This window comes from Electrophorus electricus, chromosome 23, assembly GCF_013358815.1.
Source record: "Electrophorus electricus isolate fEleEle1 chromosome 23, fEleEle1.pri, whole genome shotgun sequence".
Taxonomy (NCBI): domain Eukaryota; kingdom Metazoa; phylum Chordata; class Actinopteri; order Gymnotiformes; family Gymnotidae; genus Electrophorus; species Electrophorus electricus.
Genome location: NC_049557.1, coordinates 7,762,153 through 7,787,152, shown reverse-complemented (window position 1 = coordinate 7,787,152; position 25,000 = coordinate 7,762,153). Strand labels below are relative to the sequence as shown.

Genomic DNA, 25,000 nt, shown 5'->3' with positions numbered 1-25,000 from the left:
AGAAAAAAAAAACAGAAAAAACCAAGGAAAGCGCTGTTGTCTGACCTCAAATATATCCAGGTTTCTGCCCTGTAGTGACAGCTGGGTGTCCAACCCCACTGGGATTAATGGAGAACTTTCCAGAGCCCACAAACAGGGACAGGAGTCCGCACCACGGGGATCCAAGCCATGGGGCTCCTGGTACACACGCGCACACACACACAGGATTAGATTGACTTCAGTAATAACTACAAACCTCGTGAAATGGGAGCACAGAGGCACACAATCCCTTTCAGTTCAGTGATATCCAGAAGTCGTTTGGTAAACCTCAGAAAGGGGGACCAAGGGGGCTGAGAGAGAGAGAGAGAGAGAGAGAGAGAGAGAGAGAGAGAGAAAAAGAGTGTGAGGGAGTGCGAGTGTCTCACTCTGTTGTTGTAGATGATGTGCTGCTGAGGGCAGCTGTCATTGTGAGTGCAGAGTTCATCTCGAGGACACCAGTGACATGGCCACGCACTGCTCACGCATGCCATACACCTGCAGTGCCAAAAACGACATTAGCACACAAAACCTGTCAAACACCTGCGGCAAAAGAGTTTCCATTTACACACACGCCAGCACTCGCACACACGCGAGCACTCGCACACACACACGTGCACTCCCTGCAGCACTAGCTATCCAATTACACATTCAAACAAGAGGAAATGACTGGTATCAAACATACTCCTGCAGTTAAATGTACTCTTTCAGACATAAATTTGATCCAGTTTAGCTCATTACCAGTGCTTTTGCTACTTACTTACACACACCTAAATAGCACAGATCTCTGCGTACAGAACGTTAAAAAAGGACAGTCAAAAGAGAGTACAAGATATTTTAGTTCATCCTTCAAATGTCTATCACCGTGTGTGTGTGTGTGTGCGTGCGCGCATGTATGTGTGTGTGTGTGTGTGTGTGTGCGCGCGTATATGTGTATGTGTGTGTGCATGCGTATGTGTATGTGTGTGTGTGCCCTTACGGTGAGGTAGCATTGAGCCTGCCCACAGCCTTGCAGTCATAGAAGGTGATGTTGGTGTGAGAGATGGTCACTTTTCCAAACATCAGTGCCACCTTTAGAGTCATGTGATCTATGGGAAGAGGAAGGGAGAAGGTCTACCAGTCAGGACAGACTCCACACACCCACACACACAACCAGACACACCAGTCAGAACAGACGCCGCAAAGGTACAACAGACGCACTTCGGTCACTAACTATGGCTACGGGTTTCTGACTCTGGTCTACTGTTATGGCAATGTTTTCGCCCGGCTCCCACGCGCCCTATTCAGCTGACGAAAGACTCCGTAATCGGAGGATGATCCGAATCTACTGCCTTCAAGTTGGGGGGGCGAAAAAGAAAGGAAAACAACAGTCCCAGTCTGGGAGACTGTCGCTCCTCCAAGTCATTCAGCCTGGCAACTCTGATCCAAACAACAACAACACACGAAGCCGATGGACCCATCAGGGCGTCTGCAGGCAAGGAGGCGTCGTCGTCTGTGAAACTGTGTGACGGAAACTTGAGTGTGTGATGCTCACTTCCCAAGCATGGCTTTGGGCTAAGCTTCTTCCTTTCAGGAACATACTTAAGCTGGCATGCGAGCTGATGTTCGATGTCATCACTCCTGGTGTCGAATTTCAGAAACGCGCAACTTTGTCGCTTCGTGTGCCGCTTCTATGGCGCTCAATTAATTTCCAAAATAAGCCTTGGGGCCTTCAAATGTGGAAATGTAATCTTCATCTATGGAAATGCCTAGATTTGAAAGTTTAAATTTAGTTTAAATTATGTGTAAAAGTCTCAAACATTTTGTACACTTTTAGACAGAGAACATGCGAATGAAACGATGATTTAAAAAAAGAAAAAACTTATAATGGATTTATAATGATGGTTATTTCTAGAAGAAGGTCATCGCGGTTCACACAGAAAGGAAATATGTTCTCCAAGTTGGCTGGCAGACTGAAATCGCCTCGGTAACAGGAGTCCCACCCACTCACCGCTGCCCCAGGGGCTTGGGGGGAGGAGCTGAGGCGGAGGCGACTGGCAGGTGATTCTGTTCTCCACGGCGACGGCAGGTTGAGCGGGGAGAGTCCCAAAAGCACAGGACAAAGACTCATTCTGAGACAGCGTTGGCAACTGCAGCACGGTGAAAGAGACCTGCGAGAAACAGAGGAAGGCCGGCAAAAACGCTCAGGCACGTTTGTTAGCGCAGCATCTCACCAAGCCTGCTCCTCTGAATGTTAATTTAGTCTATTTTTCCAGCCAGCAGGGGATGAAAATCATGTATGTGTGTGTGTGTGTGTGTGTGTGTGTGTGTGTGTGTGTGTGGGGGGGGGGGGGGGTTGTGGGTGAAAACCCACAATTTTTCAGGGTGACTACTTCCACAGTGGAACATGGATGGGAGGTATGCAGAGGGAGTGTGTGTGTGTGTGTGTGTGTGTGTGCGCCAGCAGGCTGCTGTATCCAATCGGGTGTGAGTAATGGTTAAATTGGGGTTCGTTGAGGCGGACGACGTGTCAGACTGTCTTGGACTGACTGACAAGTAATTCCATAACCGCTCATTACACTGGTCACCAGCCTAAACACTGACACCACTCACACTCTGCAACAGGAGAGAGTTTAAGGCACTAGAGCAAGCAAGCGCGCACACACACACACACACACACACACACACACACACACACACACACACACACACACACACACACACACACACACACACACACACACACACAGTGTCCGTTCATTCCACACTGTCAAGTCCTGCACACGCCAGTGCCCAGATGTGAAACTCAAAACATCAGGGGAGTTTGTCGATACAGGAAACGCATTCGACTAAACTTTTTTAACATAGTGCTGTACAAGTTAAAATCACTCACAAAAGGCTAGAAACAAAGTCTAAGACCTGCTGAAAGGACTAGGACCACACCGTCCACCCCGAACCTCCCGAGTACATAGTACAGACAACAGAGAAGGTAAATAAACTGCACAAATAAACTGTGACGTCACTGTGATCGGCATTTAGGGCCAACAAACGTGGCCTCGCTGCATGCTGCTTCTCGAATAATTGTACTTTTCACCAATTGTTTTGAATATATATATTCAAAAATAAACAAATAAACAGGTATTCTTGTGTTGCACAGCGGGGTCGGCCGAGTGGTCTGTCTTGGGCAGCTCCGTTTCTGGCCTGTGCTGGATCCAACGTGACAGCCCTCATCTCCGTGCGGGCACGGGGCTCACATCCAGTAGTTCCAGCATCACAGGAGACCCCAGGATAGCCGTGCTGACCCTCTGGGTTCGAAGGACAAACCCGCCATCCACAGAAGGCAACTACAATCTCTTTTCTGTCTGAAAGCCATAATGCAGAGGTCTTCACCCTTACTTCAGTCTGGGCCCAAGCACACCTTCCGAACGCTCACACTCTCCACACAGCTCAACCCGGGCCGCTGTTCACGCCACACGCTTGGACATTTGAGTCCGACGTTCTTCTCTTTACTGGCTCTTTGTGCCTGCTGCCCACAGCTGACGGCTGTGCTGAGGGAGTCCGCCACTGGTCTGAGATCTGCGGGAGAGGCGGGAGCTCTCTGAGCGGGAGCGCTGCGTGGTCCTGGCCTGGTGCCAGGGAGCCGAGGGATATGTGCAGGAGACGCGGAGGAGCACGGAGGAGGCAGGGAGGCGGAGGGGTGGAGGGGCGGGAACGGCTTCATCACAAAGAAGGAAAAGTGAAGGGAGAGGTGGAAATAACAGTGTGTGTGTGTGTGTGTGTGTGTGTGTGTGTGGGTGGGGGGTGGGGGTGGGGTCTTTTTCCCCGAACTTCACAGCTACTGCAAAACTACATACGTTCTTTGAAGCCGACTGATGATGTAACGCGTTCTAACATCAAAGGTGTTGTGCAAGCTTTTCCGTAGTGTGGGTTGTAGTGGGCTTGTGTACCTGGGTCTGCTCATATCGGCTTTGGATGGCTGGATCCAGACTCTGGATGGACACACACTGCCGATCGCGCCCATAGCCCCACAACCAGTGGTGAGGCTGCGTGTGGCGAACACACTCCTGCTTCCAGGTACACCTAGGTCACACCCACACACCCACACACATCTTAATAATAAGGTCATTGTTTTAAAGTGTACACTGCTTTTGATCCAACTGGTTCAAATTTTCCTTCTGTTGTCAACATTGTGGCTAGACACAAATAACTGCTTAACAGAGGTGTGTCAGCAAAGTGTAAGTAAACCAAACAGTGTCGTTAAATCCAATAACGAAGAAAGACTCAGAAAGTTCTCAGACAGGTCTGATAAGGCTGAGTAGTGATGCCTGAGGATTTAGGGACTGAGAAGGTAACACAGAAGTAATAAGTTTTGAGAGTGGCACAATGAAACTATACTGACAGTCACATCAGCGAGATGGCCTACTTTACAGACGCTGCCTAAGACCAGTACAGACAAAGAGGAAAACGACCGGAGAGAAATAGAGGGGAGAGGATACCTTCCTTCCAGGGAGCACCAGCCACAGTAGGGGTCTCTGACTGACAGACATGAATGACAGTCTAGGTGCCGCTCACACTGAGCTACTGGCAACCTTGTTACCTGGAACACACGTACGCACGCACACACGCACGCGCTCAATATCCAACGCGAAAAAACTTTGGTAAATGTATGACTGTGATCTGTAATCCAGTAGCAGAGCTGGCATTTCAAACACACTGAAAAGAGGCACCACTTTTGACATCCACCCTCGCACATCATTTGCATTCACACATTTCGGCCGGATGAAATGCCGTTAGTCTTTTGTTTCCAGCTCTGCTGGGAACAACACTGAATTCCCACTCCTCTGAAGCGGCAGAACATGTGACATGCGATACCCTACAACCTGAAATGGTTCGGGTTATCCAGAATCTTTCGTATTGAAGTTCTTGGGCCAATAAGATAATCGATAATCAGCATAAGTGACCAATAGCACTTGATTGTGTCCGATACCAGTATTAATAACCGAGAATTTTACTTTTCTGCATTAAATCTGATGTGAAAATTATTCTAAACAAAAGATTGCACTTTACAAAATAAAACTAACAATCTCTGATTATTAGCATTTTTCTTAACTGTAGAAATATACAAAATGAGGCATAAATTAGACAAACGGCTTAATCTTTGAATAGATGAAAATTATCAGCCGATATTCCAATATCAAACCAATAACAAACTCAAAATTGTCCTTTTTGGCAAATAATACATCGGTACCCCGTATATAAATTAACCTAAATTATACTCATTTGACACGCCCATGAGTGTGTGGTGTAATCCAGGTGTTCTTACTCGGTTCACTTATTTGAACCTCTATTATGATAAACTGAACACACCTTTCTTTCGGTCAGGACGTAAATGTTGTGTCCCGTCGAGTCCAGCAGCAGGTCAGCATTGACGGTACTCTCACTGTCCACCTCCACTGACTCATAGAGAGCACCTGTACAGTTGGCATGGAGAAACACCTGTGCGCGCGCACACACACACACACACACACACACACACCAGGTAATTGCATTGTTCTACCAGCTTCAACAGCGCATGTTGTACATTCTTCTAATAGCAAATACATAAATGCATTTGTACACACACGTACATACACACTCTCTCACACACACACACAGCATGGGTGCAGTCTCATCAGGGAGGAGTGTGTGGCGTCAGGCGTGTGGAGAGCCAGTGGGGTGCTACCATGCGGAGGCTGGGATGCGACTAGCCCGAGGTGCTGAGGGCTGTAAACACACCGCCTGTTCCGATGGAGAACGTTAATATTTCATTAAGCCCTGGAGGAGCTGCAGCTGCTCCAACCAGCCCACAGACAATGAACCACAGTGTCGGGCCACTCGGGGACCAGGGCTCCCAACAAGCCCAGTCATGTCCCACCCACCCGCCCGCACACGCACACAAACAAAGCTATGCCTATACACATATCCTCATACACACAAACATGCATACCAACACACACACACACACACACACACACACACACACACACACACACACACACACACACACACACACACAAATCTATATACATACGCAAGATGCAAATGCACAAGCACATGCCAGCACAGATACATTGATACATATATACACACACACACACACACACACACACACACACACACACACACAAACAAATCTATATACATACGCAAGATGCAAATGCACAAGCACATGCCAGCACAGATACATTGATACATATATACACACACACACACACACACACACACACACACACACTCAAAAGCTCACAGCCACACCCACCCACCCACATTCATAAGCACTCGCACTCTCCTCACATGATCACAGACATCCCTTCGGGCCAGATCGGGCTAACAGTGGGTGGCAGACATCTCGCACAACGAGATTGAAACACTCGGGCACGCACAAACATCCCACTCCCCCGTTAACACTTACACTCCCACACCAACCAGCACAGCAGCGACAGACTCCTAAAGCAGCTCCCTGCCGCTGCACACACTCAACAGCCATAAATCACCAAAGCCGGAGGCAACAGATCATTATCGGCTACGCTGGGTATTAAGGAGTGCCAGGAAGGAGGTGAGGGAGAGAGGTGGGGGGGGTGTCAGAGAAGACAACTTGCTGTTCCTGTTTTTTCCCCCCTTTTCTCCAGAGCTCAGAGAAACCGTAGACCCCTTCCGCCACGCTGCCGACTGCGAGGAAACAAGACTGCGCTGGTGAGGCGCGGCGGCGATCCAGAGGTGTCTGCTGCCGCACGTGCACGTCATGCATTCCTCTGCCCCAAGCGACATGATGCGTAGGGAGAGACATACAGGGGGAGACACACACACGGGGGGGGAGACGCTAAAGTGGGCACCTGCTTTCCACCCAGTGGACTCCTGAACCCCAGGGACCAGCTGGCAGGCACACCCACCTCTCATCTGCTCCAACTCCCATCATGCACCAGGCAAGGGGCGAGGTAGTCAGCAGAGGAGCTGAACCAGGCGACAGCTGCAGTCCAGTTGGAAGTGCCCCTGCACTAGTACCACAGAGTGACCAGCAGGGGACACCCTGACTGACCTAGCCGGCTCTTGGTTCCGGTCTGAAGTTTGCCTTTGAAAAGCGATCTTTGGCAGCTTCCATCAGCGTGCTCATGAGCAGACTGTCCTTGACCCCGGCAGAATGTGACTCAACACCAGGCGGAAGCTCCCTCACGTTACAAAACCGCTTTGTGCTTGGGAAATACAATCTAACACAGTCAAGGCAAAAAATATAGACCACGTTGCACACTGACCGGAACCAAGGTCACAGTCGAACACAATGCACGACGCTGCCCCAAGGCACATGCTGACTGACCTAAGCATCTAAAAACATCTAAAAATTCGATTACATCAGCAAGTCAGATACTCGTCTTAGAGTGATTTTTTTTTTTGGGACTGCCATAACCCTCCCTCAATAGCACCAATATTCAGTGTCACACTTTGAGGAGCAATACATAGTTTATGAGTCAAAAGGGGTCATCTCACGGACATTACGCACGCAGCATCATCACACACTAAAGAAACTAAAATATAAAAGTCATTAATGAAACTGTACTTTCTCACACACGCACACACACAAGCGGCGACTGGTACCTTGTGCAGTCGTCCGCTCCTGTCGCCCAGGATGGCGATGGTGTGTCCGGCCTCGGTGGCCACAGCCACGGCCGTGATTTGGGTTGCCCATGTGATGGCGGGCTTGGAGTAGACCGCCTGGACACTGGCGATGGGACTCGGGGTGTGTTCACCTCCACACGGGTATTCACTCACAGACTCCTACACACACACACACACACACACAGTACCCATTGGTCAGGTTGCTTTCATCCAAGCCATTTCATTTTGGATCCATTTCAAAACAGGATACCACAGAGACAGGCAGAGACCACAACAGAAAGCAGACGCTACCGTCCGGACAGTTTGGCATGCGTACACCACGGCCACTTACCAGGTTCTGAAAAACGGTGGCTTTGTATTGTTTGCTAACGGAATTATATGAAAATAGCAAATTCATTTTTATGCTTTTTATGTTGTTTTCTATTTAACTTATTAGCCCCTCATGTCCATATCCACTATTAGCAGTGTTCTGATACAAGAAAATTACAAACACCTGGTAGCCAATGAGAAACTAGTATTTTCTGTGATCATGGTAGTATGTGACATGGCTCTGTGGGGCTGTGATAGTTCTCCAGCTCTAGCTCAGGGTGGCCACAGCACCTTCTAGAGTTCTACTTCAACATACACCTGGTTCCCACCGACGCCACACTGCTGTAGTAACACACAACCGCCAGCAGGGGGATGATGGGATTTTGGTAGAGATGTGCTTTGATTTCAAAGTTCAAAGCCTCGAAAAAGGCTACCAAGTTCCCCAGCTCCGTCACCCTCGGTCACAGGGACGAACATGACCAGTGGCAGCTGGTTAAGGTTGTTGGGTGCCACCTCCATAAAAATGCCACAAATACCATCCCGTGACGAGCACACACATCTGTGGTTCACTCTGAAGCCCCAAAGGCTCCTCTGGTTTGTTAGGTTCATGTTGCAGCGGTCCTCTGAGGGGAGACCATCGGGAGCGGGAGCAGCCCTCAGTTAACGTCACCAATCCACCACTGAGGAGCGCTGGGATGTTAAACGGGGAGCGAGTTAAACTGGAGCCCTGCTTTCTCATTGCACCAGCTGTGAAGAAGCCCAAACGCTTCCTTCTCCAAGTTGACTCCGCTGGGGTGCTAACCAGCTGGGTCGTGTTCGACCGAGTCAAAACAATGAATGATTCATGTTAAAATGTTAAAAAAAAAAATATTGTTTTTTTTAAAGAAAGAAGCAAAGCTCTCTCCATACCAGGATGGAACCACCTGAACCACTATTCACCGAGTAGGGGAAAATCAATATAGTCGAATCGATGTGGACGAAACATGGTGTGGGAAAAAAAAGCGAAGTGTGAATCCCTTTTACTGTAAGCTTGTCATCATCAAACAGGCCATCAGCTGGTCACAGAAGTGTTCAGCCGCCGTCCCGCCTGCAGGGCCATTCCACACCTGCAGCTGTTGTAGCTGCCTGACAGGCGCACAATGCAGGGCTCAGCATGCGAAAGCTGGCGTTCGAGTAAAGGGAACCACGCACAGCATTGTGTAGGCTACAGCATAATGTAGACTGTTGGTACTAGCAAAGCCATTTTTTTAATGGCTACTTTTAAAAGATGCAACTCTACAATATGCAGTTCATAAAACACAATATGCAGTTCATAAAACACAGTTGATCTGTGTCGGGGAGTTTAAAAACAGCCAAATGACCTATGAGACCAAAAATCTGAGTGCGTTCTATTAGGGTTACATAAGCCACTGTGGTGTAAGCTAAGTGTGTGTGTGTGTGTGTGTGTGTATGTGTGTGTGTGGATGGTGGGGTGGGGCACAGAGGAGATCAGAGGCTCAGAGGTCAGTAATGCGATGTGGGAGAGTGTGGGTGTGTTGGTGTGTGTGGGTATATGTGTGTTGGTCAGCGTAACCAAGCTCAGAGAGGATATGGGTCAGCACAACTCAAACCAGTTGCAGCTTGAATCTGGATATACACACACACACACACAATAAAACTCTAACACAAAGACACCCTGTTTTGCCCCCTACAACCTATTAAAAACGTAATTTTCTTACTCACACACACACACACACACACCCCCTCTCTCCCATAACATCCCCTTATTCTTTCAAATGTTCATGTGGTTTCTCATATGAAAGTAGTAAAATCTGGACCACATTTCCTGCAGAAGCTAATTGCCAAGCAAGTAAAAATCACTATTTTACGCCATTACCATAAACAGCAGGATGTATCTGTTTGACGCTGTCCGACACCATATAAAATTACTACGTAAACAGGTTTAAAACTGTTTAATTGGATCAGTATCACTTTAATTTTGGCCCTTTTTATTAGTCTGCTCATATTCCACAGAATTCTTTATTTAATTTTTTTAAGGCTCAAAAAATAAGACCCCAATACACCGTTCTTCCCCGTAATTAAACCAGCCATTAATAACAGACAGTACAACGTGAGAACACTGCATAATGAGATCAGTGCACCGAGGATCGAGACACAACCAGTATCAGCTTCCCAGCTATGGCTCACGGCGGAGAGACCTGCGGGTTGAGTGTGGGGCAGCGTTCCAGAAACCGTGCGGCTCGCAGCGTGCCGGACGAATTGGTGCTGCGTCCGACAGCTGCGGCTTAACCTAACCCGGACCTCTCTCTGCAGCCTACACGTCCGCATCGCGAGCCCAGCTGTCCCCGGTTTCTGCTCCCGGCGGCCCCTCCCAGAAACCCGAGCCACTAACCCCACCGTCTCGCCCTGACCCCGCTAATGGGCTGCATGGTGCGCCGCGCGGGCTTACGGCCCCTTAGCTTCAGACTTGGCCCTTGTTAAAAGGCAGCCGCCGCCCGCTGGTGGCCCACTGGTGCCCTGTTCTCGCCAGTAGAGGGGCGCTTTGAAGCACCGCTGCAGTACTGCCGGCTGTGAGCTGCGCCGCTGTGCCGCTCGGATGCGAGATAGCGGCAATGAGTGGCGCCAGGCTTGGAGTTAAGGCACGCGTGGCTATGTGCTGTGGACAGAACTGCAGAGTGTCCGTTCAGTCGGCCACCTGCTGCATCATGTTTCATTTTAAAAAAGGTTTAGCCAAACACTAAGATCCTGGGTTAAAGGCTTTTAACTAACTGGCGAGAGAAGTTCGAGAGAACATTTCAACGGAGAGGATTTCTCTCAAACAAGCGAGGGAATTTCTTCAAGTAAATGAGAGAAATCTTACAGATGCACTGAAGTGGGTCTTACAGCTCTCTTCCCACAGGTGCACTACTCTGTCCCACAGTCAGACCGAACAGAATTCAAACATCTGTGCAGAGCCCTTGACAGCTGTGTTTAACCGAGCCTGCCGAGAATCCCCTCAAGAGGTGGGCCATCGATTCTCGAGACGGTTAATCCTCCCTGAGCAGCGGTGGGGACGTGACTCACCTGAGGAAGCTTCAGGCACGTGGAGGACACCTCGTACTCGATGTAGGCCGCGTCCAGTCCCTGGGGAGCTTTCCCTTCCGCCGTGTAGCACAGCTCCTGCGCCTGCTGTATGGCCCGGTCCAGGGCGGCCATGGCGTACACGCACAGAGCCGAGCGGGGCGTGGGCGTGGGTGTGGAGGCCTGCCCTGCAGCCATGGCGACGAAGAGGGCGTGGCCGCCACGGTGAATGCCCAGTGCCGCTGCCTGCGCCAGGTTGTAGCCGGCGGAGCAGTCGAGCGGGACCTCCACGTACGAGTAGAAGCTGGGGTCCCCTGCGCACACGCGCGAGATGTAGGTTCTGTACTCGCGCGTGTTCCGCATGTCGCGCCGCGAGAACAGGAAGTACACGTGGTCGCCGTGGAGGAGCGCCTTCACGAACTGGTTGTTGTACTCTGAGTAGCTGCCCACCACCAGCTTGCCCAGTTCCTCGTGCGAGAAGGCCGGGGCGGAGAGATACGCCGCCAGCCGGCGGGTCGTGATGGGCGGGATCCCGCCCGGCCCCTTGCTGGTGTAGCCACGCCCGACCAGCATGAGGCGCACGCCCTTCCGCTCGACGACCACGCCCACCGAGGAGACGCGCGGGTCGTTGGCGGCCACGTACTGCGTGTCCACGGGGTTGGCCGTCTGGTACATTACCTGCGAGACGTTCTGCAGACTGCGCTTCTCGCAGATGCCCTGCAGGACGGTCCCGCAGACGATCAGGCTCCGCCCCGCCTCGCCCTGCTCCTCCAGAAGGAGGAGCTTGTTGGTGTTGTCCGTCTCCCGGGCCTGGGTGCAGTAACTGGGGTCGATGGGGGGCAGGCAGTCCGGGCTGTCCAGCTTGGGCCCCGTTTTGCTCCATGAGAGGAGCTGGAGGTCAGCGGAGAGGTGGTACAGGGCATTGACCCCCCCCACATAGATGTGGCCTGAGCTGGAGTCCAACAGTAGGTGGTTGAGGCGGGAGTTGTGGAGTGGGGTGGAGGTGGGGGAGGTGCTCCTGGGGGAGTAGCTGAGGACAAGCAGAACAGGGGGTGACAGCAGGAGCAGTACCGGAGGCCACCACCAGAGGGCGAGCAGAAGGGGAGCAGCGACCGGCATGGCACCCCCTTACCTGCTGGAGAGAGAGAGAGAGAGAGAGAGAGAGCAACGGTGAGATAGATATAGAGAACATGGCAGGACGAGGGAGGCAGAAACGAAAGGGGGTTGGTAAAAGCAGAAAGAATAGCGAGGGATGAAACGAAAGGGTGAAAAGGAGAAGATAATAGAAGGATGACAGCATAGAAAACAGAGCAAGAGAAGACCAAGCGAGGGGGGAGTGCGTATGAAAGGAAGGAAGTGAATGAAGGAAAGTAGGGGGGAGGGAGAGAGCACAAAAGGGAATGAGGAGGGATGGAAAATTTGATAGGATATTAACAGGAAGGAAGAGTGTGGAAGAAGGAAAGCCAGATAGTCGTCCACAAGCAGGGAGGGGAATGGATGAATCATAAGAGAAACACACACACACACACACACACACACACACACACACACACACACACACACACACACACACACACACACACACACACACACACACACACACACACACAGAGAGAGAGAGAGACACACACACACACACACACACAGAGTGTTAACACAAGCACACCAGAGGAAGCAGCACAGTGCATCAGTGTCCAACACAAAGCGTCGGAGCTTCAAACACACTCGTGCTGTTCGATGTCCTGCCACCTTCAGGAGGACGGAAGTGGCCGAAGCCTGCCGCCTGCCCCCAGCTGGACAACAGCACCTCGCAGGGGCACCTCAGCTCCGGGGGCACAAGAGGAAGGAGGGGCAGGATGTGACGGCCTCACCTTAACCGAGGCACGGCCACATCAAAGGAACAGATCAAGGGACCAGAAAACCAGATCCAGAGACGGTGAAAAGACAAAGTTTAAAAAGTTAAACAAAACAAAAGAAAACAGAAAAAAGTCAAATATATAATGCTACAGATTGAAAGAAAAAGAAATGGAAGAAAGTTTCTGTGCGTATACGAGAGAGCGTGACTAGTGAAGGCCATGATAGACGTTGTGATGGTTAGACATTAAGTGCTAAATTATGCATGATCCCTGTAGCTGCTTCTTCTCAAATTTATCTGATGAAGCTGTGAAATTAGTGAGTTGGCTTGAGGCGAGCACACGCGCGCAAAACACACACGCACGCACATTCCAGTATTCAAACACACGCACAGACACGCGCACACCAGTACACAAACGCACAAGAACACAAACGCACCTGTAACAGTTTGAAGAGAGCTTAGAAAACAGCTTAGAACAAGCGAAAGAAGAAAATCACGAAAAAAAAACAAACCCTCTCTGCTACTTTGCCTGTGAAAAATACAGGAGCAGCTCTGATTAGGACCTTGACTAATTTGTGCCAAAATGCAGGACAGATTTTTTTCCTCTCTTAGAATGAAATTATCGAGAGAGAAAGAGAGAGAGAGAGAGAGAGAGAGCGCGCGAGCGCACAGTAGGGAGGGAGAGTAGTCATCTTTAATTCATACTGCAGAAGCAGAAGTCTTGGGGGCCTGCACGCCGTTATATGAAAGATGAGAGCGTGAGCAGTTGCTGGGATCCATCAGTATGCAGAGCATTTCAGCTCCTCAGCTCCACTGAGCGCCATCTCCTCTCTTCAAAGCCTCCGCTCAATGAAAGGACAGTTTGACACGCTGGCGAGATTAGCTCCTTCTTTTCAATTAGGCCCGGCCTTGCCAACGTACGCCGGCACGCTGTTTATGAGACGTGATGGCGGAACGGCGTCCCCTGCCCAGTGCCCCCCCACCCCCCGCTGTAACCAACGCAGGCTAAAGAATCGGACAACGGCTGCGCGCTGGCCTGCTGGTGACCGCCCCGCAAAGCCGGGGGTTTTTTCAAAGGATCCTTAGCTAGCCGTGACCGAACGCTAGTCTTAAGAAAATTCCATTGTACCAGCTTTTTAGATTTCTAGCCATTTGGGGTGAGGTTTCACAGTGGTGTTTATATACAAACTATGCCACTTATGTGGGCCTCCGCACCTGCCGTGGTGCTCCGCCCACTTCAGCAATGATATTTTAATTCCAATTTCTAGATTACATTATTGTTCATCTTTGCGGGTTAGTGCAGAATACTTCAGAGGACCAAGCTGTGATGCTCAGGTAACATTGTGCATGGCTGTCTACGTCTTCGAATGTAACAAACAGTTAGGGCTTTTTCCCCACAACGGTACCCGTGACGTAAAGGGATGGTTTCAAAGCACCATTACTTGTGGGGTGTGCGGGTCAATGGGGAAAATGCGTGCTGTGCGGTGAGACGAAACCACAAGACACAAACACGCATATGCAGTGACTGAATCATTATAGTCTCTCACCTCATTAAAGTGCAAACATTCAGTTCAGTGGTAGCGGTGAGATTATGCAAGCCAGCTTTCTAACATCCTATGTGGCGTACCAACACTTAGGAGTATTTCACGCCACACATAACGAGGCTTCTCAGAGCTGTTTGCGTTTCCTTCTTGAGGTTTTGCACCAAATCTTTGATGCATTGGTCATGCGATGGGGGAGTTACATCCATCAATTTAAATAAAACAAACTTTAGCTTTATAAAATAATTATAATAATGAATGTTTGCATGGTTTCTTAGCGATCTAGGTTATCATTTGGTTTAGAGAATTTTGCAAAATTTTCTTCTAGTTAGTCTAGATAAACTGCTTGTTCACTAAAAGATAAAGATGAAATGTTTAGGTCAGACATTCCCAGTTATATCTGTTAAGTTTTGCATTTTGGGCTCTGGGAAGGACAGAGGTTTTGGGTATTCCTTTAACAACGAGAACATGGGACACCACCACTATCCGCCATCGGCATCAGAATACTGCTTCTGAGCATCCGGTTCAAAGCAGCTTTCTGATTGGCCAGTGATTTTTGTAGGCACTGGTGGAAATGCTCACTCTCCTGTGAGTCACGTGACCTGGTCTTACCGACCGCTGAGCAGAAACACCCGAACACGTTCATCAGTGCTAGAGCACGTGGGAGACCTGGAGACGCTCCGCTCTAGCTTCTGGAGGAAAGCCCCTCTAAGACAGGCCAGAAACAAAAGAACCGAGCTCTGTACAGAAGGCCGGTAACAGCTGTGACACGCGCCACAATTCTGATGCACTACATGAAAGAAAACGGTGGCGGGTCCAGAAGAGCCTCCACCCTGGAGAATGAGTGAAGGAGTGGAACAGGGGGATGAAGAGGTGCGTCGCCCTCAACACATCCTCCCTGAAATCACAGCACACACAGACAAGCCAGAGGACGTCTGCTGAAGTCGCACAGCCTGTGTGTGTGTGTGTGTGTGTGTGTGTGGTTACAACCCAGGAAGGCAACCGTACCGAACAAAAGGCTGATAAAATAGAGTGCAGGGGGTCTCAATCGTTGTCAAAACAGCCAATTTCACAGCTCAAATTCAGCAGTCCTTTCTGCAGTATCAGCATTCCCCTACCACTCCCACCGTCCTTTCTCCCTCTCCAACTGTCCATCCCACCCTTTCCAGTGTGCTCTCCATTTCTCTCTTAAATGGTACAACCATTCCCGGTTTTCCAAGGGAATCAGAGGAAACACACACGCACTCTCCTCAGACCAGACTGAAGCCACGCCACCTTTGTGTGTGTGTGGTGCAGCAAGGTCAGGGTGTGGCTATGCGCCGGCTGACGGGCAGCTGGCATATGGAGGGCGAGTCTGCTGCTCACGGGCATTACAGTAGCAGGGGGGTGAAGTGGGGCCCTCCTGGTCCACGGCAAACGCAGGTACAAGAGGATTGGAGAACTGAAGCCTGCCACTAATGTAATGAATTTTCTAAGCCATTAAGTCACTCAGATACCCAATTTGACCTTTGACACTGGCCGAGTCCCTCGCTGTCGTCAACTGTTTCCACTGGCTGTTACCTTCTGCTTCTTTATCTCTCCCCCTCCATCTCTTTCTCTCTTGTTCAATTATTCGTCTGTACCTCGTCTGGGCAGTGGCGTGGAGAGAACACATACTTGCTGTGTTGCTGAGCTCACTGCACACTGCTGTCAAAGGTTCCACCCATTACACCCAGAAACAGGCGCCCAAGCAATTACAGTGTGCGTGCGTGTGTGCATGCGTGTGCGTGTGTGCATGCGTGTGCGTCCTTTATCCTCCGCTTGGCTACACCATACACTGGAGGAGACAGATATTGACTGACTAACACACACACAGACACGCAAACACGCATCTAACGGCAGACAGACAGACAGACACAACGACTAGGATACACACAAGAAGCTGAAGGACACCACACACAAAGCCTACACCTTATTCCAAAGATGAAAAGATGCGCATCTGTGTGTATGGGTGGGGTGGAGACGACCAAACAAAGTAACAGTGTGTGTGTGTGTGTGTGTGTGTGTGGAAACCGAAGACAACGGTGCTTTGATGTTGGATTCAGTGAGAGCCATTTGAACCTCACCCATACGGTTTGGTCTGAAGTCAAGTGCACAGTCAGCCATTACTCTGTGTACACCAAACAGCTTCTATATTCACACGCTACAGACGGACATACACCCACTAACTAGACTTTACCACTGAACTCTAATGGAAACGCAAACACTCGTATTCCAATAAATTAGTAAAATCAACGAATACAAATGAGGCTGCCTTTACACAGAGCTGATGGGAAGGTGAGCTGTAAAGGCAGTGGAGCGTATAGAGTAGGCACGGTTCACGTTGGCCCAGGCGGGCGAGAGTACCACCCTGGGGAAGAGGGCACAGCGAGGGCAGCCACACCCACTCCCGCACACACACCTCGACGTGTACAAGTGTGCGGCCGGGAGGGGAGACAAAGACAGAGCATTTCTCACACACGCACAAATCATTTCATGCTTAATACACACGCACACACCCCAAGCATTTCACACGACACGCAGCGACAGTAGAAGCATCTCAGAGCAATGAAGGCATTCTGAAGACAGCCACTGATTATTATAGCATGGGCTCCCTCCGTTGGAAAATAGAATAGAAGTGAGAGAGAGAGAGAGAGAGAGAGAGAGAGAGAAGGAGGGAGGAAAGGAACACAGATAGAGAATGAGAGTGGGGGGGACTAGGGATTTATAAGTCTCTTTGATGCCAAGCATGAGAGTGTCAGCACACCAAGTACGTGTGTGTGTGTGTGTGTGTGTGTGTATATATATATATATTTATAAGAGAGTGTGTGTGTGCCTGGGGCGTGTAGTGGTTTAATCACCACCTCTATGCAGTAGAAGGGGGCCTGGTTTGGGGGGGGGGTCATTACCATACCGTACTCGGAGTGGGTGGGTGGGGCTGATATGGCGGAGGCCAACACTCCACAAAGTACAGAAACAGAGGAAAGAAAAATGGAAAAGGAGAGAAAGAAAGAGGTGCATGGCTGCAAGAACCGAGAGAGGAAGAAGCAGCAAGACAAAATAACGCAGTTAGCAACGCAACCACCTGAATATTCCAGCAGTTTCCTAATGCATCACAGCCTCCCTCTCTCATTTACTCCTTCTCTCGCCCTAAACTCTGCTATCGTTCCCGCCTGTTTCAGTCTGTCCCTCGTTCCTTTCGTGCCTCCTCCACATCCTCGCCTCACGCCTGCCGACTGAGCTCATGAATATTTCTTTGCACATTTCGCATGCACTGGAATATTTGATATGATCAAGTCGTTGGCGCGAGGTGGGAACGCGCGTGCGTGCGTGGACACAGGTTGGCAGGGCACTACTGAGTGCTGTTTTACTCCTGGAAGAATTTGTAGAGGAATTGGGTGGGAGGTGTGTGTGTGAGGGGAGGGGGCGGTTTGGGACAGACTCCAACCAATCACTGTTCACTTTGTCTAATTACCACCTCTCAGAATAAACAAATATGATGATGCCATCTCGTTCTGATGCTAATGACCCTTAATGGCCACTTGGGGAGTAAGAATGGCGCTCTAATAACTTGCCACGATAAAGACAAGATTGGTATTCTGCTCTAACGAGGAAGTGACTCCACACTTAATGGCAATAACACAGCACACTTAATCTTGATCAGGTGGAGGCACCATCACGGGTGTGACCTGAGCACTGGGCCAGGAGGTCTCGCCACAGCCTCGTTCGCGTGGCTCAGCCTGGTGCAAACCGTCGCCCTCACTGTAAAGAAAAACAAACCAAGAGGCTTCCTGCTATATGATTATGATTATGAGGCATCACCTCAGCTCTCGTTTTCACACTGTCACACACTTAACTCCCCTTCTCTCTCGCTCTCTCCTCACACATACGCATGCAGCTTTCATCGCCACCCTGTCAAGCATCTGTGCGGGGCGATGCACTGTTAATTATTCGACGGGGGCCGATAAACACACTGCTCCAATGAAAGCCAAGATAATGCAGGAAGGAGCGCAGTGTTTATGAGCATATTCTTACTGCATAAACGTAGATATGAATATATGGGTACCTTCTCACTCACACACCAAAAAAGTGTTTAACACTGTTGATTCACCGTTCAAGGTTTTCAATTGTGCATACTCTGACACACACACACACACACACACACACACACCCCCCAGATATTAATTAAGCTTTGGGGCTTTTGCCCTGTACACACACACACACACACACACCCCAGATATTAATTAAGCTTTGGGGCTTTTGCCCTGTACACACACACACACACACACACACACAAAATATATATATATATATATATATATATATCCCTCTATAATAATGATGTTTTTCAGTGGCCTGAACCATTCTTCACCCAACACCAACAAACCCAAAGTTTGGGTTTGGTTTACTGTACCTGTGTGTGATTGCTGGGAAGCTTCTAGAATGTTATCATCCATCCTGGTGGGTTTGAGTCCATTTATGAACTCAGTTCTTTTCCAGGACATTCTAATGCCAACTGTGATGGAAAGATAGTGTTTATTGAACAATGGTGATGTTGTCTTTAGAAAGCAACTAAAACTGCTGTGTTTTTGTTTTCAGGCTTCAGAAAGTGCCTTAAACAGCTCATTTTTGTGTTGTGTTGGTCCTTTAGCCCTTGTTCACCACTCTATGTAATGGACCTTTTAATGTCAGAAAACACTTAAACCAGCTGTGAGGTTGCTGCATTTGGCATGCGTGGGGTTTGGAGCCGGTCTGAACGCTCCCAAACAATTTATGAGTCTCACAGTTTACAAGCCCACAGCTCTCTTTGAAGAGAGGGAAAAGACACAAATACACATGGGAAATGAAAATGTTCAAATTAACAGAACAATAAAAAAAAGAAAGTGTAGGGTGGGGCTTGTTTGTGGGTGTGGGGTTCACGCAGAACACCAAGTAGAGAATGTCAACAGAAGTAGCAGATTAGAGCCCCGCAGAAGATTACACCAGCATGTGCTGAAGGTAAAGAACACAGCAATCCCAGACGGGAGGGGAGGGGTGTTTAGACAGGAGACAATAGAGTGATAACGAGACAGAGTGAAGAGAGTGTGTGAGGGTGTGCAAGCACGTCGACGCACATGTATGTGCGGGTGTGTGAGTGTATTTATGTAGATGAGAGGGGGAATAGGTGGTGTGTGCACACGTGTCGATGTGTGTGTGTGTGTGCATATGTTGTACAAATACACGTGTAGAGAGAGTGTGAGAGGGGGGAAAAAAAAAGACTGTCTGTGTGTTTGAGAACGAGATAGAAAGGTTCTACTTTTGCAGTACTGATTCTGTCACGATGTCGATTTGCTGTTCTAGCTGGCCTGAGTGACAGCAGTCACGTCTCCCTTGAGGGTAATACAATAACCAGCCATACTTACAGAGCAGCACTCTAGATGAAGGGACTGAATGCATGAGCAATTAAATATCTAGTTAGCCTCTGATTAGCTTCTAATGGATTCACCAAAGGTGCACAAGATTCCTCCATATTAGTATAATTACAGTCTTGTGGGTGTTCCAGCTGCTTGGTGCAACTCTTTGAAAATGTAACTTTATTATAAATAGTGCATGCTTATGGGGTGGCTAAATATTTCAGTAAAGTTTTAAAAATGCTAGAAATAAATAAAACAACTTGTTAAGATACGCCCAAATATAAGCCCAGTGGATATTAAAATGGAGACGGCGTGTAACAAAGGAAAACAGCATGCAATAGTCTGGTATAGTATTTGATTATCGCATTAGTTGAAAAACTGGTTTTATTTTCCACGCTTTCTCCTCTCTCGCGGATAAAAAAAAAGCACAGAGCTGATGATGAGCTCCGATTAAAATAGGATGTACGCGCAAAAATCCCTCCCTCACCTGAAGGGCCCTTTGACAGCAAGCCCGCACAGACGAGAAATAAAGAAATCACCTCCGTTCACCGGTCAGACAAAGAGACCCGGAAGAATTAACTACCGTTTTAGTTCAGACTGATTAATAGCAACACCACAGCTTAACCTGCGTGAAGGTTTCAGCTAACCTCAGATCATTAATAACTCGGTGGTCCACACCTAAGCAATTGATAGCAATTGCCAGCCAAACTTCGTCATGCTCTCACATACATTCAATTCACTCACTTTTACTACATAACAAAATCAAATCAACCACACAAAGTGTAACTAAGCTCTCGGTTTAACGACGCGGCGGGAGCGGATGCGATTTAAAGTTGGCGCATTGTGTTACTTACTTTATTCGGCAGCGCGGAGTTGCATTCCCTTAAAGCGTGGCTGGAGACTCTTACGACGGAGCAAACGGCGATGAAGGCGTCGCAGCGACCCTGCAGCCCAGCTACCCTGCACGCCCCACAGGTCCCATTATGCGCGCGTTACATTGTTCGGAGGGAGCCACGATCAGACACGGCAGCGCGAGCCGACCCCTCGCGGCAGTGGGCGGAGCTTATTCCCAGTCGCCAGTCGCGAGCGAAACGCCTCCGAACAGGCGGAGCTTCCCCCCCCCCCAAAAAAAAAGCAGGCGGAGTCTCGCCTCTTCACGTCGCGTCTTCCGCGCGAGTTTAGAACGCGCTTGCAGCGCGTGTCTAAGCTCGCGCCTCCGCCCAGGCCGGACCCCAGTGAGCCTCCCGTGCGCTTGGCGAGCGTCCCTGAAAGCCAAGGCCGTCGTCTCCTTAACCGGTTCTTTCACATCACTTGCGTTTGTTTGTCCAACGTCCCCCGACTGCGCCAGTTTCCACGACGCTAAGATGAATCCGCGCGACCACGTCTGTCAAAGAACTTTTACAAAAGTGGAAGATGAATAATATGTTTAAAAGGATGTATGAAATATTTGAGTGAATTTAGCAGAGCCCGAAATGACATTACCGTAAGTGAAACAGCCACATTACACATTATGTGTACCAGTTTCTTTATTCATAACATGAGTGAGAGAGAATTGAGGGGGGTGAGCGAGGCAGTGGAAGCAGAAGACAAGGGAAGGTCTCTCCAACGAGCTGAGCTCCGGACGGGTGAGCAGGGCTCAGCTGGGACTGTTTGCCTGGCAGTGAAGAGCCCTCATCATACCTCTTCATAAAATATTAATCCTCCTCACAAAGACCTTCCACTGCACAAACCAGATAAAAGAGGAGAAGGAGCAAGAGAGACAAGCAGACAGACAGACAGACAGGAAGACGAGGAGAAGAAGAGGAGCGATAGGTAAGCAGAGAAAGAGGAAAAGAGGAGAAAAAAGCGAGGGAGTGTAAGAAAAATGAAAGAAACAAGTGGAGAGAGATAGAGAGATGGGAAAAGAAAACAAACAGAGACAGAGGGAGAGGAAAAGACAACCTGAGGGAGACTGAGAAAAAGAGAGAGAGAGAGAGAGAGAATGACTGAAGCAGGCAGACTGAAAGCGTGGAAGACAGTAATGAATGGCCGTGCGGGTGGAGGAGAGGGGTGGAGAGGTGACACGCAGTAATTGGGGGGAAATGTGTCCAACGGTGGGAGGAAACCATTATTGGCAGGTGGAACAAAAATGTACGCATCCCCGAAATAATGAAGAGTGGGGGGAGGAGAGCACGCAGTGAGCAAGACAGAGACAACAGTTAAAAACACGGCACCGGGAAAAAAATTGGCTTGTTATCAATTAATAGCAATTGGCTTTGCATGAAATGGTGTGTGTTTTTTTTAAACACCGCAATTATGAGTCCTGGAATAGCAGCGGTGCGCGCGTGTGTGGGGCGAGGCGAAGCGTATGCTTACGGGCTTGGCAGAGATACGGGCGGCCCAACAGTTGTCTGTGGCTAGCTGTTTACATTGCCAGAGCCATGGGCTGCAGCTCGGAACCAGACAATGAGGGGATTTGTTCGGAAGATGCAACCCTGCTCTCTGCTTCCAAACACGCCTGGCTGGCACGCCAAGGACAGGCTCTCAATGGGTCGGTCGCAGACGCACACACGCATACGTGAACACGCACGCAGGCAGACAGCATTCACTGTGGGTCTGTCTGTCTGCCTGTCCGTCGTTCTGGAATGCTGGAGTGCAGAATGGTGCCTCAAAGCAATAATCAATTGTGCTTTGAATAATTGAGTCAGAATATGGTAGGGATGGTTCACTGAGGGCAGCGAACACACGCGCACACACGCACACACACACACACACAACAGGGAAACCTGAAAATATCTGACACAAAAGCAGAGCGGGCATTCTGTGAACATGGTTTACGGCCTGTTCCGTGGAGGCTGCTGATGCCCGTGAGAAGCAGGCAGCAAAGGCCAGCAACAGCAGAGGTTTCCTGTGGCGGCGCAGATGTTTGCACAGGGAGTGTGTGGTGCGGAAGGGCAGCAGCCGGAGAAGCTCGCTGGTTGCATGCAGCACTTCTGCAGTGTTGCGCTGTCCGGAGCAGAGGTGCGCGTGCAGCACATGCCTGCCAAAGAAAGGGCTATGAAAACACTTCTGAGAAACGTAGTCGCACAGACGCAGACAGGGTGGGAAAATGCCACTGTTGGTCCCCTGAGTAAGTGCTTAACCCTCAACTGCTCAAGCTGTACTCAGTCATAATTGTAAGTCACTTTGGATAAAAGCGTCAGCTAAATGCCGTAAAATATAAATGTTAACACACATACTCACATGGCACACACCATTATTACAGTTTAGATGTACTTTTATGTTCATTTTGACTGCTTGGTAGAGATACACCCTACCACTACGGCCACTATAGCATTTCCACTGGTGTCTGTAATACATGAATCATGTGAGTGTACACGTGTGTGTTTGTTGTTTTTTTAAATTAATAAATGGATATATATACCATATTTAAGTGTAAGTGTGTGTGTGTTCGCTTGTAGCACATCAGACAGCCTGACAGTTAAATTACTTTTTAACTTTTATCCCCCCAAGATGTTTCATGTTTTAAAGGTGCAGGGGCAAAAACATCTTTATGTTTAGTGTTACGTTTAGCAAAATGTTTACATATAGTACATATATTATTAAATATGTGACACCTTCTGACAAAGGATGAAAACAAATGTGTGTGTGTGTGTGTGTGTACGTGTAAGCATAAGTGTATTAGTGTGTGTGAATGTGCATTTAAGTGACGGCGTGAAAGAGAAACTGAAGACACTGATTGTGTTCTAGTTTCATGCCTCGTAGAATCCAAACACTCTTCCCCACAACAGGGGGAGCACCCCGAATTCACCCCCCCCCCCCTTGACACAGTACCCCTCACTCATGCGGTCCCAGCTGAAACACGCAGGCTGCATGCCTGTTACAGAACCGAAGCGGGACTCGATAAAGCTGGCCAGTGTGCGTTTTAAACGGAAGCGCCACGACCTTCCCGCGTTTGGGATGGTGCTCGGCAAGCTCTGAATGCTGCCACTGTGGCTGCTGATGACCTCTGACCCCTGCTCTGCAGCAGTTTCCTTTTTACAAGGCGAGCCAACCAAGCGTCTGTCGGAGTGAAAGGCCTGAGCAGAATAATAATTCCGAGGACAATTCGATTCAGTCCGCCGAGGGTGAGGAGAGATGACTACACCCGGATCTGCAGAAATGCAAACAGGCCTTAATCACTTTTACATGCTGCAGTATTTCACGGGCTGTGACTAAACGCTTTGACTCTAGAACCAAATGTTGTTTTTTTGGCCTGTTAACAGCACATACGAGTGCTGCACATGGAGCTCAAAATATGATCCTGTGCACATATTGTTATGTGTTGCTATTGTGATACGCCTCATGTCAAAAACGACACCAACGAACCGTTGCTACAACGTGGCCAACAGAGCTACTCCCCACCCCACGAGGCCCCTCCTCCTAGGCCGTCTGCTTTATTTTGCCCACCCACATAGCCCGTTGAACCAAAATAACTGTGGTTCTTGAACAGGTTCCATTCGGGCTTCTTAGTACCTTGGTGCTGTTCCGAGAACTGGCTCGCGTCTGTACCAGTTTTTATTGGAACCAAGGATGTGTCATCAGACAGCGCCGCACAACGGAAGTAAACAGTAGTAACGAGGTGGTGGAGCACATAGATTACCTGAGAGTATTTGTGCTGTTATTAAAGAGGTTTGGTTTATCCAAAAAGCAAGCAGAAATCAACTATTGGTGGTGATAATAAATTATATTATTGAAATGATAAAAACTAATTTTATTAAACAATTATTACAAATAATAAATAGAATGTTACTATAATTAATATGACAATATTAAATAGTCATGGAAATATAAGAACACTACATGTAGGCTAATGATAATGCAGTCAAGCTCTGGTGGAAAAGTTCTGAACTTGTGTGATTGGTTAGGCTGCCCACGGCACACAAATAATTTCTGCAACACGGTGATGTAAAAACAATACATTGCATGTACTGTAATCCACTGGTACTGCAATCCACTCCATAAAAATACACTAAAAAGCACCTAAGACAAGGGCTAGTCCTAATATAATGAGAGCTAAAGTACAGATTAATCAAAATATAAAGAGCTCAGCTCAGTACCTCTTTTATACTGAGTGGTAACCAGCCATACAGATGCCATCTGAGCACCTGTAAAGACCAACTCAGCACTCCCCAACAAACCCAAACCCTGGAGGGGTGCAG

General features: G+C 48.9%; 1 protein-coding gene across 4 annotated transcripts in view; it reads right to left on the bottom strand.

Annotated features, from left to right (window-relative positions):
* Nucleotides 1-25,000, bottom strand: part of plxnb3 (plexin B3) — a 50,760-nt gene that overhangs the window by 16,048 nt on the left and 9,712 nt on the right. The window contains exons 1-10 of one of the 4 annotated variants that reach the window (XM_035521878.1): nt 20,675-20,818; nt 11,017-12,148; nt 7,624-7,803; nt 5,362-5,490; nt 4,491-4,591; nt 3,942-4,074; nt 2,006-2,165; nt 995-1,103; nt 405-513; nt 46-177 (exon numbers count right to left, since the gene is read on the bottom strand). In XM_035521878.1, the coding sequence (XP_035377771.1) occupies nt 46-177; nt 405-513; nt 995-1,103; nt 2,006-2,165; nt 3,942-4,074; nt 4,491-4,591; nt 5,362-5,490; nt 7,624-7,803; nt 11,017-12,132 (2,169 nt within the window). In that variant the 5' untranslated portion in view covers nt 12,133-12,148; nt 20,675-20,818. Of the gene's footprint in view, nt 1-45; nt 178-404; nt 514-994; nt 1,104-2,005; nt 2,166-3,941; nt 4,075-4,490; nt 4,592-5,361; nt 5,491-7,623; nt 7,804-11,016; nt 12,149-20,674; nt 20,819-25,000 lie in introns of those variants that run through there. The other 3 variants (XM_035521879.1, XM_035521880.1, XM_035521881.1) reach the window with 3 other exon arrangements.